Source organism: Thamnophis elegans, chromosome 4 (genome assembly GCF_009769535.1).
Source record: "Thamnophis elegans isolate rThaEle1 chromosome 4, rThaEle1.pri, whole genome shotgun sequence".
In the NCBI taxonomy this organism is placed as follows: Eukaryota; Metazoa; Chordata; class Lepidosauria; order Squamata; family Colubridae; genus Thamnophis; species Thamnophis elegans.
In genome coordinates this window covers 139,894,530-139,909,869 of record NC_045544.1, presented here as the reverse complement: position 1 = coordinate 139,909,869, position 15,340 = coordinate 139,894,530, and the positions used below count along the sequence as shown (strand labels likewise).

Below are 15,340 nucleotides of genomic sequence, written 5' to 3'. Positions count from 1 at the left end.
CAGCTCCATTCAGCTGTTCCAGCTCCACCCCGCAGGGGATTACGGGGTCCTTAAAGGAAGAGGAGGATTTAATTCACGTCCTTAAAGTACAAACTCCAAAAAAGGGATTTTTAAAAAACGATAAAACAATACAACCAAACTAAACGAGCTATTTAAAAATGTACACAGGAAACAAACAAAAAAACACTCCAGAAGTCATCCTTGTCTTACGACCACATTTGAGCCCAACACTTCTGTTGCTAAGCGAGACAGTTGTTAAGCGAGTTCCAGCCCATTTTATGACCAATTTCATAAATACAGGTAGTCCTCAACTTGCAACAGTTCATTTAGTGACCGTTCAAAGTTACAACGGCACCGGAAAAAGGGGCCAATGACCATTTTTCACACTTACGACCTTTGCTCACATCCCCATGGTCATGTAATGAAAAGATTAAGACTCTCGGCAACTGACTCGCACTTATGACCGTCGCTGTGTCCTAAGATCCCCTTTTGCGGCCTTCTAAGCAGCGAAATCGATGGGGAAGCCAGATTCACATAATGACCATGTTACTAAGTTATCAAACGGCGATGATTCACTTGGCAAGATGGGTCGCAAAATGGGACCAAACTCACTTAGTGAATGTCTCCCTGAACAACATAAATTGTGGTTTCCTTTATGGTCGTAAGTCGAGGACTATGTGTACATGCCAGCTGCCAAATACCTCGGGATGTGACTGCTTCAAAATGCAACAAATTCGGCGCCCGACGCATTTCGAAGCAGAATGCTGTTCGTGATTCCCTCTTTTTTCCGGCTGTTTTCTCGGTACCTGCCGGTTTTAATATTCGTCGCGTCATCCGAAACGAATGAACGACAAGTACCGAGGTACCCCTGAATCTCAATTTTGATCACGTCCCTCCTCCCTCAGGATGCTACGACGGTCGTTAAGTGTGAAAAAACGCTACTAAGTCACTTTTCACAGCGCCGGTCACTTTTGAACAACCACTGAATCAACAGATGTAAGTCGAGGACTAACGGGCAGCTAAAAATGGGCACGATTAGAACCGGCGATGCTACCTTCCGATTTACGACGGAGGAGCAGAACACCACTGCGGCTGCTTCGATGCCCGATTCCAAACATGGTTTAAGGGCCCTGCTGGCAGGCAGCAAGCCGAGTTGGTATTTTTAGAACAACTGCGTTCCTCACTGGTTTTGGCCTTGGCACAACGCTGGCGGGATTTAGCTGGCACGTGCCCTCGGCCTGCCCGCTTTCTCAGGCTCCCCTGGGAAACGTAGAGTCTGTTGTTGGAGTCAAACAGCTGCCAAGGCTGCAAATCGACACCTCAGAACCCTTCTCCATCTCGCTTCAGGATTTTGACCCGAAGCCCGGGCAAGAGGCAGCTGTGGAAGGCAGCCTGGGAGAGAAACGTGTGGGACTGGCAGGGTGGGGAATTCTGGGAGTGGAAGTCCACCCATCTTAAAGCATTCTGGCTGGGGAATTCTGGGAGTGGAAGTCCTCCCCTCTTAAAGAACCCTGGCTGGGGAATTCTGGGAGTGGAAGTCCTCCCCTCTTAAAGCAGACTGGTTGGGGGATTCTGGGAGTGTTCAGTTCAGTTCAGTTTATTTGGCTTGTATGCCACCCTACTCCCGGAAGACTCAGGGCAGCTAACAATAAGAAGGGAGGGGGGGGGGTACAAAAATAAAAACAACAATTAAAATTCTGCAACAGACATAACATCGGATGGGGCTGGATACTTCAACAGCCCCAGGCCTGCCGGAACAGCCAGAAGGGTAGTAAGGGTCCGGATCTCAACGGGGAGATCGTTCCAGAGGGCCGGAGCAGCCACAGAGAAGGCCCTCCCCTGGGGGGTCGCCAGCCGACATTGGCCGGCAAATGGAATCCGGAGGAGGCCTAGTCTGTGAGATCTAATAGGTCTTTGGGAGGTAACTGGCAGGAGGCGGTATCTCAAGTACCCAGGTCCGATACCATGTAGGGCTTTAAAAGTAACAACTAGCACCTTGAAGCGTATCCGGAGACCAATAGGCAGCCAGTGCAGCTCGCGGAGGATAGGTGTAACGTGGGTGTACCTAGGTGCACCCACAATCGCTCGCGCGGCTGCATTCTGGACTAGCTGAAGTCTTCGAACACTCTTCAAGGGCAGCCCCATGTAGAGCGCGTTACAGTAGTCCAGTCTTGAGGTCACGAGGGCGTGAGTGACTATCCGAAGGGCCTCCCGGTCCAGGTAGGGTCGCAATTGGTGCACCAGGCGAACCTGGGCAAAGGCCCCCCTGATCACAGCCGACAGATGATGTTCTAGAGTCAGCTGCGGATCCAGGAGGACTCCCAAATTGCGAGCCCTCTCTGAGGGGCGTATAATTTCACCCCCCAGGCTGAGAGATGGAATAGCTGGACCATCTTTGGGAGGGAGCATCAATAGCCACTCGGTCTTGTCGGGATTGAGCGCAAGCTTGTTCGTTCCCATCCAGACCCTGACAGCCTCCAGGCACTGGCACATCACTTCTACTGCTTCACTGAGTTGGCACGGGGTGGACAGATACAGTTGTGTATCGTCTGCATATTGATGATATTTAATCCCGTGCCGGCGTATGATCTCACCCAGTGGCTTCATGTAGATGTTAAATAGGAGGGGGGACAGGACCGAACCCTGCGGCACCCCGTAATTGAGGGGCCTAGGGGTCGATCTCTGCCCTCCGACCAACACCGACTGCGACCTGTCCGAGAGGTAGGAGGAGAACCACCGAAGAATGGTGCCTCCCACTCCCACCTCCCGCAACCGTCGCAGAAGGATACCATGGTCGATGGTATCGAAGACTGCTGAGAGGTCAAGAAGCACTAGGATAGAGGGGTGACCCCTATCCTTGGCTCACCAGAGATCATCGATCAGCGCGACCAAAGCAGTTTCCGTGCTGTAACCAGGCCTGAAACCGGACTGAAAGGAATCCAGATAATCGGGTTCATCCAAGGACCGTCGGAGTTGAAAGGCCTTGGATGTGGAAGTCCTCCCCTCTTAAAGCCTGCTGGCTGGGGGATTCTGGGAGTGGAACCCCACCCCTCTTAAAGCATGCAGGCTGGGGGATTCTGGGAGTGGAAGTCCTCCACTCTTAAAGCACCCTGGCTGGGGGATTCTGGGAGTGGAAGTCCACCCATTTCCAATTTCCCAAGGCTGAGAAACAGAGCCTCAGCCATATTTCAACATGCTCCCACCCTTTGATTTTATGGCTCACACAGCGAGAGATGGCAGAGGCTGCCCCCCTGACTCACACACTCATCCAGGAGCAGCACATAACAGCTTCCCCACAATGCCCATGAGTAGAGGGGGTGGGGGGCGCCACTTCACCTACCATCCCACTCGATGTTCGGACTCTTTGAAGAGCCGCAGGGACTAGAAGATCTCCGGAAATCCACTTCCATCTGTTCTTGTCTCTGCCGCTGTTGCTCCTCCAGCACACTGGATTTGTGCATGGCCTTGATGTGCTGATGGAGGAGAGTGTAGCCGCTGGTCGGGAAGCCGGGGATCATGGGCAGCCGTTCCTGGTGTATGACAGGGGACAAATATAATCTATCAATCCTTGAGGGGAGGAAGGAAGTAGAGAATGGAGGGACGAAGGAAAGGAAAGGAGTGGAGGGTAGAAGAGAGAGGAAGAGAAGGAGAGAAAGTAGGAGAAGAAGAAGAAGTGTGGTGGAGAGGTAAGGGAAGAAGAATGAGGTAAGGGAAGGTGGGTAGAGGGGAGAGAAAAAGAAGAAGAGGAGGGAGGAAGAGAAGGAAAGAGAAGGAGAGAGGGTAGGAAGGAGAAGAAAGAAGGTAGGAGTAGGGGAGAGGTAAGGGAAGGAAGAAGGGGATGGAGACGAGGAAGGAAGGAAGTAGAGAAGGAAGGGAGGGAGAAAAGAAAAGAAAGAGAAAACAAGGTGGTGTCTTAGCAGGTGCGAAGGATGGTAAACAAAGCATTCTAAACTATACCTTATAACCTTCCAAATGGGATAATAATAATATAAGAATGGCAAAGAAAAAGAATAATTATGTGAATGTAGATCTATAATCTGTATGTAAGAGAACAAATGACAGTAAAAATATATAGCATAATATAGGTAAATAATATCTGGTCATAAGTAGCTAAGTTTAAATAAATAAAGAAATGTACATAAAAATGTATAACGAATAAGGTGATTATGAATGCAAGATAGAAATGTATAGTAGGGAAAACACTAACTGCAAAGAAACTGATTCGGAACTGCGGTATGATATACGATGGAACTTATTGTTCCTATGTTGTTTTTAAGTCATGTGTTTGTTTTTGTTGATGTGCTTATGTGTTTAAAATAAAAAAAATTATCACGTAAAAAATAATTTATCAATCCTTAAGGAGAGGTAGTGCTCGACTTACGACCACAATCTGGGTCAAGAATCTCCATTTTTTTAAAGCAAGGCAGTTAGTTGTTAAGTGAATCGCGACCTTCTCAGGTACGGTTGCAAAGCGAATCGCTTCCGCTGTTAATGTGGCTGTTAAGCGAGTCTGGCTTCTTTCATTTGAGTTTGCTTCTCAGAAGCTAACCAGTGGTGACCACGTGACCGCGAGATGCTGGAACTGTCATAAATGTGAACTGGTCGCCAAACACCCAAATTTTGATCACGTGACCGTGGAGATTTTGCAGCAGTTGTAAGAGTGAGGACCAGTGAGGACCAGTCCTATCTCACTTTGTTCAATGCGGTTGCAAATCTGAATGGTTGTTAAATGAATAGTTGTTAAGTGAAGGACTAGCGGTGTATCATCAGGGAAAATCAGACATGCTGGCTGGGAGATTCTGGGAGTGGAAGCCCACCCCTCTTAAAGCATCCTGGCTGGGGGATTCTGGGAGTGGAAGCCCACCCCTCTTAAAGCAGGCTGGCTGGGGGATTCTGGGAGAGGAAGCCCACCCCTCTTAAAGCAGGCTGGCTGGGGGATTCTGGGAGTGGAAGCCCATCCCCCTTAAAGGATGCTGGCTGGGGGATTCTGGGAGTGGAAGTCCACCCCTCTTAAAGCATGCTGGCTGGGGGATTCTGGGAGTGGAAGTCCTTCCCTCTTAAAGCCTGTTGGCTGGGGGATTCTGGGAGTGGAAGCCCACCCCTCTTAGAGCACTCTGGCTGAGGAATTATGACAGTGGAAGTCCATCCCTCTTAAAGGATGCTGGCTGGGGGATTCTGGCAGTGGAAGCCCACCCTTCTTAAAGCCTGTTGGCTGGGGGATTCTGGGAGTGGAAGTCCTTCCCTCTTAAAGCATACTGGCTGGGGGATTCTGGCAGTGGAAGCCGACCCCTCTTAAAGCATGCTGATTGGGGGATTCTGGGCGTGGAAGCCGACCCCTCTTAAAGCATGCTGATTGGGGGATTCTGGGGGTGGAAGTCCACCCCTCCTAAAGCATGCTGGCTGGGGGATTCTGGGAGTGGAAGCCCACCCCTCTTAAAGCCTGCTGGCTGAGGGATTCTGGGGGTGGAAGTCCACCCCTCTTAAAGCATTATGTTTGGAGGATTCTGGGAGTGGAAGTTCTTCCCTCTTAAAGCATGCTGGCTGGGGGATTCTGGGAGTGGAAATTCTCCCCTCTTAAAGCATGGTGAGGCAACACCTCTGCTCTATATCTTTTTCTAGGCTTAGAAGAAAGGGGAGGATGCATCTCTTCAGCACTTACCATTGGTGGTATGATGGCTGCTCGGTGCTGAAGCTGCTGCAAATCCATCGCTCCTTGTTTAATTGCGGATGATACCAGCAGGGGTCCGGTGGGATTTAACAGGGAAGGCTTGGAGTCCATTGCAAAGATCCTGGAGGAAGAAGAAAAATACCCTCAGAAATATTCTGCATAAAGAAGAAGTGAAATTACTCTCTAAAGAGGAAACAAGTACTGATGATGTAACCTAGCTGGGTCATGAAACGTCAGAGAGCACCAAGGACTCCCAGTTCTCTTCCTCCTCTCTTTTCCTGCTATCTCATTTCTGTCACTGATGATGTTACCTAGGTTGGTAATGACACCAATAAGATTGGCTAAAATGTACCCAAACATGAAGCCGACCTGCTGGAAATGTAAAAAAGTACAAGGGACTTTTTATCACATATGGTGGACCTGCCCGGAAAGACAAAAATATTGGACAAAAATTTGCAAATGGGTGCAAGAAATTACAGGAGAATAGATAAAATACAAACCCGAAATCTTTCTGCTGGGAATAATCAAAGGGAAGTATACAAAGAAAATTAAGTACATATTAACACATCTGCTAACTGCAGCTAGAATAGCATTTGCCCAATGCTGGAAACAAAATAATACCCCCCTCGGACGAATTAGTGATAAAAAAACTTTGGATTGTGCAGAGATGGACAAATTAACACTGAAATTAAAAGATAGAGAAGAGTCAGAATATTATGAAATTTGGAACAATTGGTACAAATGGCTGCAAAACAGGAATAAAATTAATTCAGCCAAAAAACAATATATACAAATATATATAGAACTGTGTATAAAGTGTGTAAATATAGAAGTGAAATATTATATACATGTACAGATAGGATGACATAACAATGTTGATGTAATGACTGTAAGGTGTTGTAGAAGGGAAAAAATAATAACACAAAATCTGCTATAGGTTGGTAATGAAACGTCTGGAAAACAACTTATCAAGCTCACAGAGCATCAACAACCTCACAATCCTCCTCCTCCTCCTCCTTTTCTTCTTCTCCCCCAGTCTGCAAGCCCCACTCCCCTCTAGCACTGATGATGTTCCCTAGTTGGGTCATGAAACGTCTGCAAGAAAACCACCCAGCTCAGAGAGCACCAAGGACCCCACAATCCTCCTCTTCCTCCTTTTCTTCTTCTCCTCCAGTCTGCAAACCCCACTCCCCTCTAGCACTGATGATGTTCCCTAGTTGGGTCATGAAACGTCTGCAAGAAAACCACCCAGCTCAGAGAGCACCAAGGACCCCACAATCTTCCTCCTCCTCCTCTTCCTCCTCCTTTCTACAAAGCCTTTTCCCCTCTACCACTGATGATGTTCCCTAGTTGGATCATGAAACATCTGCAAGAAAGCAACCTAGAGATAGCACCAAAGACTTCACAGTCCTCCTCCTCCTCCCTTCTAGCACTGATGATGTTACCTAGTTAGGTCACGGAACGCCTGCAAGAAAACTACCAAGTTCAGAGGGCACCCAGGAGCCTTCATTTCAACCCTGAGCTAAAAAATATTCTCCTTTAGAGGGAACGTCTCTTAAAACACAGTCGTAAAACCCAATGGCCCCAACTGCCTGACAATAATTGGATTTGCCAGTAGAAATGGGGAGGAAGGAACTTCAGAGAAGATTAATATACCGTATTTTTTGGACTATAAGACGCAACGGAGTCGAAGATGCACCAAGGTTTCAAAGAGGAAAAGAAGAAAAAAAAAATACCGTATTTTTCGGAGCACCTTCTCCCCCCTCCCCCCGCCTAAAAGAGCGTGGAAATCTTGGCGCGTCTTATACACCAAATGCAGCCATTTTTTAGCCTCCCGAAGCCCCGCCCCTGCGTCCCATTTTTGTGGAAAAATGGGCCTATAAGACGCACCTTTGTATAAGACGCACCAAGATTTCGAAGAGGTAAGTAGGGGGGAAAAAGGGGGATTTTTTGTGCTTTTTAAATTTTTAAACCAAGATTTTGAAGAGGTAAGTAGACAAAAAATAAGTTTTTGTCCTCCCCGGCCTCCCAGGAGCACTCTGCCGGCTTCAGCAGGGCTGGGGGAAGGCAAAAATGCCTCCGTATTTGCAAAAAACGGCACGTTTTCCACTCGTTTTTTGGCCTTTCCCCAGCCCTGCTGAAGCCTGCAGAGCGCTCCTGGGGGCTGTTTATTTTCTTCCTTACCTCTTCGAAATCTTGGTGCGTCTTATACAAAGGTGCATCTTATGGTCCGAAAAATACGGTCATTTTTGCCCTCCCCAGCCCCCAGGAGCACTCTGCAGTTATCCCAATCCCTCTGCGTGCTCCATTTTTTTTTGCAAAAACAAGAGCCACGAGGCGGGGTTTTGGGGAAGCTCAAAATTGATTGATTTTGATTTTATTGTATTTATATGCTGCCTTTTTCCCCCGAAGGGGACTCAAAATGGCCATATTCAGTATATTCCGAATGTTTGACACATCAAGATTTCCACTCTCTTTTAGGGGGGTGAAAAAGTGTGTCTTATATTCCGAAAAGTACGGTAGATATTTAAGAAATTCTGAGAAATTCAGTTCTCCATCACAGGGAAGGTCATGTCACCATGAGTGAGTTGAGCCCCAAATTCCTGTTGTCAAGCGAGACATTTGTTAAGCGAGTCATGCCCCATTCTATGACCTTTCTTGCCACGGTGATTAAATGAATCATGGCAGCGGTTAAGTTAGTAACATGGTTGTTAAGCCCCAAATTTCCGTTGCTAAGTGAGACATTGGTCAAGTGACTTTTATCCCCTCTTACGACCTTTCTGGTCGCAGTTGTTAAGTGAATCGCTGCAGTTCTTAAGTTAGTGACACGGTTGTTAAGTGAATCTGGCTTCCCGAGGTGGCGCAGTGGTTAGAGTGCAGTACTGGAGGCCACTTCAGCTGACTGCAGTTCTGCAGTTCAGCGGTTCTAATCTCACCGGCTCAGGGTTGACTCAGCCTTCCATCCTTCCGAGGTGGGTAAAATGAGGACCCAGATTGTTGTTGGGGGTGATATGCTGACTCTGTAAACCGCTTAGAGAGGGCTGAAAGCCCTATGAAGCGGTATATAAGTCTATCTGCTATTGCTATTGCTATCTATCTATCTATCTATCTATCTATCTATCTAATCTTCTTATCCTATCTATCAGCCATCTGTCTTTCTCTGTCTCTCTACCTATCATCCATCTATCTATCTATCTATCTATCTATCTATCTATCTATCTATCATCTATCTATCTATCTATCTATCTATCTATCTATCTATCTATTATCTATCTATCTATCTATCTATCTATCTATCTATCTATCTATCTATCTATCATCTATCTATCTATCTATCATCTATCTGGGAGAAATGAGAACCCAGACTGTGGGGGTGATATGCTGACTCTGTAAACCGCTTAGAGAGGGCTGAAAGCCCTATGAAGTGGTATATAAGTTTAACTGCTATTGCTATTGCTATTCCCGGTTGATTTTGCTTGTCAGAAGGTCGTAAAAGGGGATGGCGTCACCCCCGGGACATTGAAACCATCATAAATATGAATCACCGACAGGCGTTGGAATGTTGATCATGTGACCGTGGGGAATCCTGCAATGGCCGGTAAGTGTGAAAAATGGTCGTTAAGTATGCAAAATGGTCAAGTGTGAAAATGGTCGTTAAGTGTGAAAAATGGTCGCAGGTCCCTTTTTCAGCACCTTGCATCTTTGAAGGGTCACTATTGTTCACATTTAACGACTGTTGCAGCTTCCGCTTGGCCACGAGATCAAACTTCAGATGTTTGGCGACGGATTCATTTTTATGATGGATTGCAGTGTCCTTGGGGGGGGGTGTGTGTCACGTGATCCCCTTTTGTAAATTTCCGATGAGCAGAGTGAACAGGGAAGCCAGATTCACTTAACGACCATGTCACAGTGATTCACTTAACAACTGCGGCAAGAAAGGACGCAAGAGGGGATAAGAGTCACTTGACCAATGTCTCACTTAGCAACAGAAATGTGGGCCCCAGTTGTGGTCGTAGGTCGAGGATTACCTTTATGTGTGACTGTTGTTGCCAAGAGAGATTGGGGGGGGGGGTTTGCATTGGGTTTCTTTTTTTATTTCTCTAAGTTGCCTGGACTCACCAACTGGGCAGCCGAATCAATTTTCTTAAATGAATAAATACCTATTTGCAAACGGGGAGAAAAAGGAGAAGCAGGCGGGGAGGTTCCCGCCGGCCTCCGCTGCTTTTCTTTTAAAAGACGTCTTTTGTGGGTCACGGAGTACACAACCACACCCCACGTGGCAGTCACCCGAGCGACACTAATCTCTCTGTTCTGGACAACTGAATTGCGGTTTAGATTTTTGCAGGAAAGGGATCTTTCTCTCAGAGAGAGAAAGGAAGAAGGGAGAAAAGAGAGGGGGGGGAAGACAGAGAGAAGGGAAAGACACACGCAGAGAAAGATACAGAAAAAGAGAAAAAACAAAGAGACGAGAGAGAGAGAAGAGAAACAAAGAGAAAAAGAAAGGGAAAAATGGGGAGAAAGACAAAGACAGAAAAAGAGAAACAGATAGAGAAGAAAAGACAGAGAAGGAGAGTGAAAAACAGAGGAGAGAGAGAAAAGAGGGAGAGAAAAAGAGAGTGAGAAAGAGAGAGAAAGGCAGAGAGAAGAGAAAGACACACACGGAGAAAGATACAGAGAAAGAGGAAAAAAGAGGAGAGAGAGAAAAAAGAGAAAGAAAAACAGGGAGAGAGAAAAACAGAAAGACAGAGGAAGAGAAACAGGCAGACAGAGACAGAGAAGAGAAAGAAAGAGAAGAGAAGAGTGAAAAACAGAGGAGAGAGAGAAGAGTGAGAGCAAAGAGAAAGACAGAGAGAAGGAAATAAAAGAGAAAGACAAAGAAAAAGAAACAGACAGAGAGACAGAAAAAAGAAAGACAGAAAGAAAGTGAAAAACAAAGAGGAGAGAGAGAAGAGGGAGAGAAAAAAGAGAAAGAAAGAGAGAAAGGGGGAAAGACAGAGAGAAGAGAAAGACACATACAGAGAAAGATAGAGAGAAAGAGAAAAAAAGAGGAGAGAGACAGAGAAAGAAAAGAGAAAGAAAGAAAAACAGGGAGAAAGAGAAAAACAGAAAGATAGAGAAAGAGAAACAGAGGAGAAAGAAAGAGTGAAAAACAGAGGAGAGAGAGAAAAGAGGGAGGGAAAAAAGGGAAAGACATAGAGAGAGAGGGAGATAAAAGAGAAAGAGAAACAGAGACAGAAAAGAGAAAGAAAGAGTGAAAAACAGAGAGAGAAGAGATGGAGAGAAAAAAGAGAAAGAGAGAGAGACAAAAGAAAGAAAGAGAAAACGGAGAGAAAAAGAAAGAAAAAGACAGAGAGAAGAGAAAGAAAAAGACACAGAGAAAGACAGAGAGGGAGAAGAGAGGGAAAGAGAGAGGGAAAGAGAGAGAGGTTGTACTTGCAAATACCCTTTTCCAACAACACAGACACAAACACACACAGACATACACACACGCGCGCGCGCACAGACACACACAGAGACACACAGAGATTTAAAAAAAAGGTGGGGGAAGCTGAGTAACTTGATCCCTCTGACATTTAACAGGGGCTTCAGGGCAAGCCCAGCTGTGATCCTTGCCTGGAGTGCGTCCAAGGCCAGAGGAAACTTTCCATTACACGCCGCCCTCGTTGCGCACCGCCATGGCCACAGGACACGGTGGAGCAAACAAGGGAGGGCGGGATGCCCGTAGAAGAAGAAGAAGAAGACGGGGAGAACCACGCGGGCGTCCTACAAAGCAGGGGGTGTGGTCGAGCCGTTTAGAAAATCTGGCTGGGGAAACGGTCGTAAGTCGCTTTTTTCCCCGTCGATAACCTCGAAGGGCCACTAAACGAACTGTTGCAAGTTGAGGACCACCTGTTAACCTGTCCTACCAGTTTGGGTTGTGAGGGGCAAGCCTCCTGGTTCCTCCTCCTAAATGTATTTATTTGCCGTATTTTTCGGAGTATAAGACGCACCAGGGTTTTGAAGAGGTAAATTAAAAAAACAACCACCGTTTTTTGCATTCTGCAGGCCTCCCAAACCCTCAGCACGCCTCGTTTTTTGTGAAAAATGGGACCTGCAGAGAGTTTGAGAGGCTGGCAAAGTGCTCTTGGGGACTGGGGGCGGGGGAAAAACGAGCAAAAAACGGCCCTTTTTTTTGTGAAAATGAGCCTGTTTTTTTTTGCCAAAAACAGGGCATGCATAGCCTTTAGGAGGCTTGTAGAGTGCTCTTAGGGACTGGGGGGCAAAAATGAGCAAAAAACGGCCCATTGTTTTTCCCTTCCCCCAGCCCCCAGGAGTATTTTGCAGGCCTCCCAAACCCTCTGCACATCCATTTTTGCTGCATTTGGTGTATAAGACGGTTCCACCACAAAACCCGTTCGACTAAAGGGCGCTCGACGAAACCGCGTAGCTGACGTCATCACAGCGCGACAACAGCGTGGAGAAAAAAGCACGCTGTAAATGCTAAACCTAAAATTAACCCCTAAACCTAAACCTAACCCCCCTAAACCTAATCCTAAACCTAATCCTAAACCTAACCCTTAACCTAACCCTAACCCTAACCCTTAACCTAACGCTAAACCTAATCCTAACCCTTAACCTAACCCTAAACCTAACCCTAACCCTAACCCTAACCCTAACCCTAACCCTTAACCTAACGCTAAACCTAATCCTAACCCTTAACCTAACCCTAAACCTAACCCTTAACCTAACCCTAACCCTAACCCTAACCCTTAACCTAACGCTAAACCTAATCCTAACCCTTAACCTAACCCTAAACCTAACCCTAACCCTTAACCTAACCCTAACCCTTAACCTAACCCTTAACCTAACCCTAACCCTAACCCTAACCCTTAACCTAACGCTAAACCTAACCCTAACCCTTAACCTAACCCTAACCCTTAACCTAACCCTAAACCTAACCCTAAACCTAACCCTTACCTTAACTTGAATCGGCTTGCTTTCAAAGCGCTATTTAAAGCGCCCTTCTTTCTCCGCGCTCGCTGTTGTCGCCCTGCTGATGACGTCAGCGACGCGGTTTAATTGGGTGCGCTTTAGTCGAGCGCGGTTTTGACGTGCCACGGTATAAAACGCACCCAGATTTTCTCTGTCTTTTTTGGGGAGAAAAAGATGCGTCTTATACTCCGAAAAATACAGTATTTATTAGCATATGGCAATGAGGCTGAACCTGTTTGGCACTGAGTGCTAAAAAGGGAGCGTGCGCGCATGCGTGCTGGGCTGCAACCTGGAAGAGAAGCTGCCCAGGGAGCATGTGCGCACCGGAAAGGGAAACTTCCAGTTCCCGGCTGGTGCGCATGCCTGTGTGACAAGCAGCTGGCTGGCGTACGGGCTCATGCCAGAAAATGGAAGACCAGCTCTGTCAATTTCCGGCACTGCCGCATGCACATCGGAAAGGTGATCGTCGCGTGCTGGAAACCCGAAAGAGGAACGGGCAACGCCACAAGTGCCAGGTGACATGGCTCCGCGTGCCACTTCGGGCATGCGTGCCATAGGTTCGCCATTGCGGGCACATGGCATGAAATACATGAATAGCAACAATAAAGAGGCATGAAAAGAATATAATAACGCCGTGCAGGCAATCCTCACCCGACACCCACGCATTTAGCGTCTGTTCGGGAGTTACGACGACCCTTAAAAAAAAACTGCCCTCGACTTACACCCACAACTGAGCCCAAAATGCCCACTGCTAAAGGGGAGCGTTCCTAAGTGAGTTTTGCCCCGTTTTACGACCTTTCTCGCCACAGTCGTAAAGAGAAGCGCTCCCGTTGCTAAGCAACAGTGAATCCGGCTTCCTGTGGACTTTCCTTGTTAGAAGGTCGCAAAAGGGGACAACGTAATCCCGGGGACACCACAGCCCTCATAAATATGAGCCGGTTGCCAAGCGTGTGAAGTTTGATTTACGCGACCATGGGGATGCTGCAGTGGTCGTAAGCGTGAAAACCGTCCTAAGTCACTTTTTTCAGCCCCATTTATAAACCAGTAACTAAATGAGTGGCTGTATGTCAAGGACTCCCAGTATTTTTACAGGGAATTGTAAGAATACTGCACCCGTGGGGATGTAGGCTTACTAACTCTGCCCACAGCCAGGAAGTTCGATCCTAACCGGCTCAAGGCTGACTCAATAAACTGCTTACAGGCCATAGAGCACTGTGAAGTGGTATATAAGTCTAAGCGCTATTGCTTGGGAAGGAAGGAAGGAAGGAAGGAAGGAAGGAAGGAAAGGTGACCCAGTGGTTAGAAGGCAGTATTGCAGGCTACTAACTCTGCCCTCATTGAGGAAGTTCGATCCTGACAGGCTCAAGGTTGATTCAGCCTTCCGTCCTTCCAAGGTGGGTTAAATGAGGACCCAGATTGTTGGAGGAAGAGACTAACTCTGTAAACCGCTTAGAGAAGGCGGGAAAGCACTGTGAAGCGGTATATAAGTGCTATTACAAAGGGAGGGAGAGAGTGAGGGAGGGGGGAAGAAGGAAGGGGGGGAGGAAGGAAGAAAAGAAAGAAAAAAGTGGAAGGGAAGAAAAGAAAGGGAGGGAGGGACAGAGGGAGAAGGGAAGGAAAATGAGAAGGAAAGATGGAAGGAAAGAAGGGAGGGAGGGAGGGAGGGAGGGAGGGAGGGAGGGAGGGAGGGAGGGAGGGAAGGAAGCCAGCCAGCCAGCCAGCCAGCCAGCCAGCCAGCCAGCCAGCCAGCCATGGTGGCACAGTAGTTAGAATGCAGCAGCAGGCTAAACTCTGCCCACTGCCACCAGTTTGATCCTGACCGGTTCCAGGTTGACTCATCCTTCCGAGGTGGGTAAAATGAGGGCCCAGATTGTTGGTGGCCAGAGGCTGACTCTGTAAAGCACTTAGAGAGAGCTGGAAAGCAGTATATAAGTTTGTGTATTGCTATTTCTCACTCTCTCCCTCTTTTCTCCTTCCTTCCTTTCCATCTTTCCCTCCCTCCTTCCTTCTGTCTCTTCTTCTCTTTTCTCCTTCCTTCCCTCCCTCCTTCCTTTCCGTTTCCTTCCCTCCCTCCCTCCCTCCTTCCCCTGTTTCCTTCCTTCCCTCCCTTCTTCCTTTCCGTTTCCTTCCCTCTCTCCCTCCTTCCTTCCTCCTTCCTTTCCCTGTTTCCTTCCCTCCCTCCTTCCTTTCCCTGTTTCCTTCCTTCCTCCCTCCTTCCTTTCCCTGTTTCCTTCCTTCCCTCCCTCCTTCCTTTCCCTGTTTCCTTTCTTCCCTCCCTCCTTCCTTTCCCTCTGTTTCCTTTCTTCCCTCCCTCCTTCCTTTCCCTCTGTTTCCTTCCTTCCCTCCCTCCTTCCTTTCCCTGTTTCCTTCCTTCTCTCCCTCCTTCCTTTCCCTGTTTCCTTCCTTTCCCTCTGTTTCCTTCCTTCCTTCCTTTCCTCCCTCCTTCCTTTCCCTCTGTTTCCTTCCTTCCCTCCCTCCCTCTTTCCTTTCCCTGTTTCCTTCCTTCCCTCCCTCCCTCCCATTTCCTTCCTTCCCTCCCTCCTTCCTTTCCCTGTTTCCTTCCCTCTCTCCCTCCTTCCTTTCCCTGTTTCCTTCCTTCCTCCTTCCTTTCCCTGTTTCCTTCCTTCCCTCCTTCCTTTCCCTGTTTCCTTCCTTCCCTCCTTCCTTTCCCTGTTTCCTTCCCTCCCTCCTTCCTTTCCC

At 47.6% G+C, this 15,340-nt stretch overlaps 1 protein-coding gene across 1 annotated transcript in view; it reads right to left on the bottom strand.

The window, feature by feature from the left end:
* The window catches only part of NCOR1 (nuclear receptor corepressor 1), a 156,216-nt gene that overhangs the window by 68,211 nt on the left and 72,665 nt on the right, over positions 1-15,340 (bottom strand). Inside the window, exons 18-19 of the mRNA XM_032216146.1 lie at positions 5,660-5,811; positions 3,341-3,530 (exon numbers count right to left, since the gene is read on the bottom strand). Coding sequence (XP_032072037.1) covers positions 3,341-3,530; positions 5,660-5,811 — 342 coding nt within the window. The remainder of the gene's footprint in view (positions 1-3,340; positions 3,531-5,659; positions 5,812-15,340) is intronic.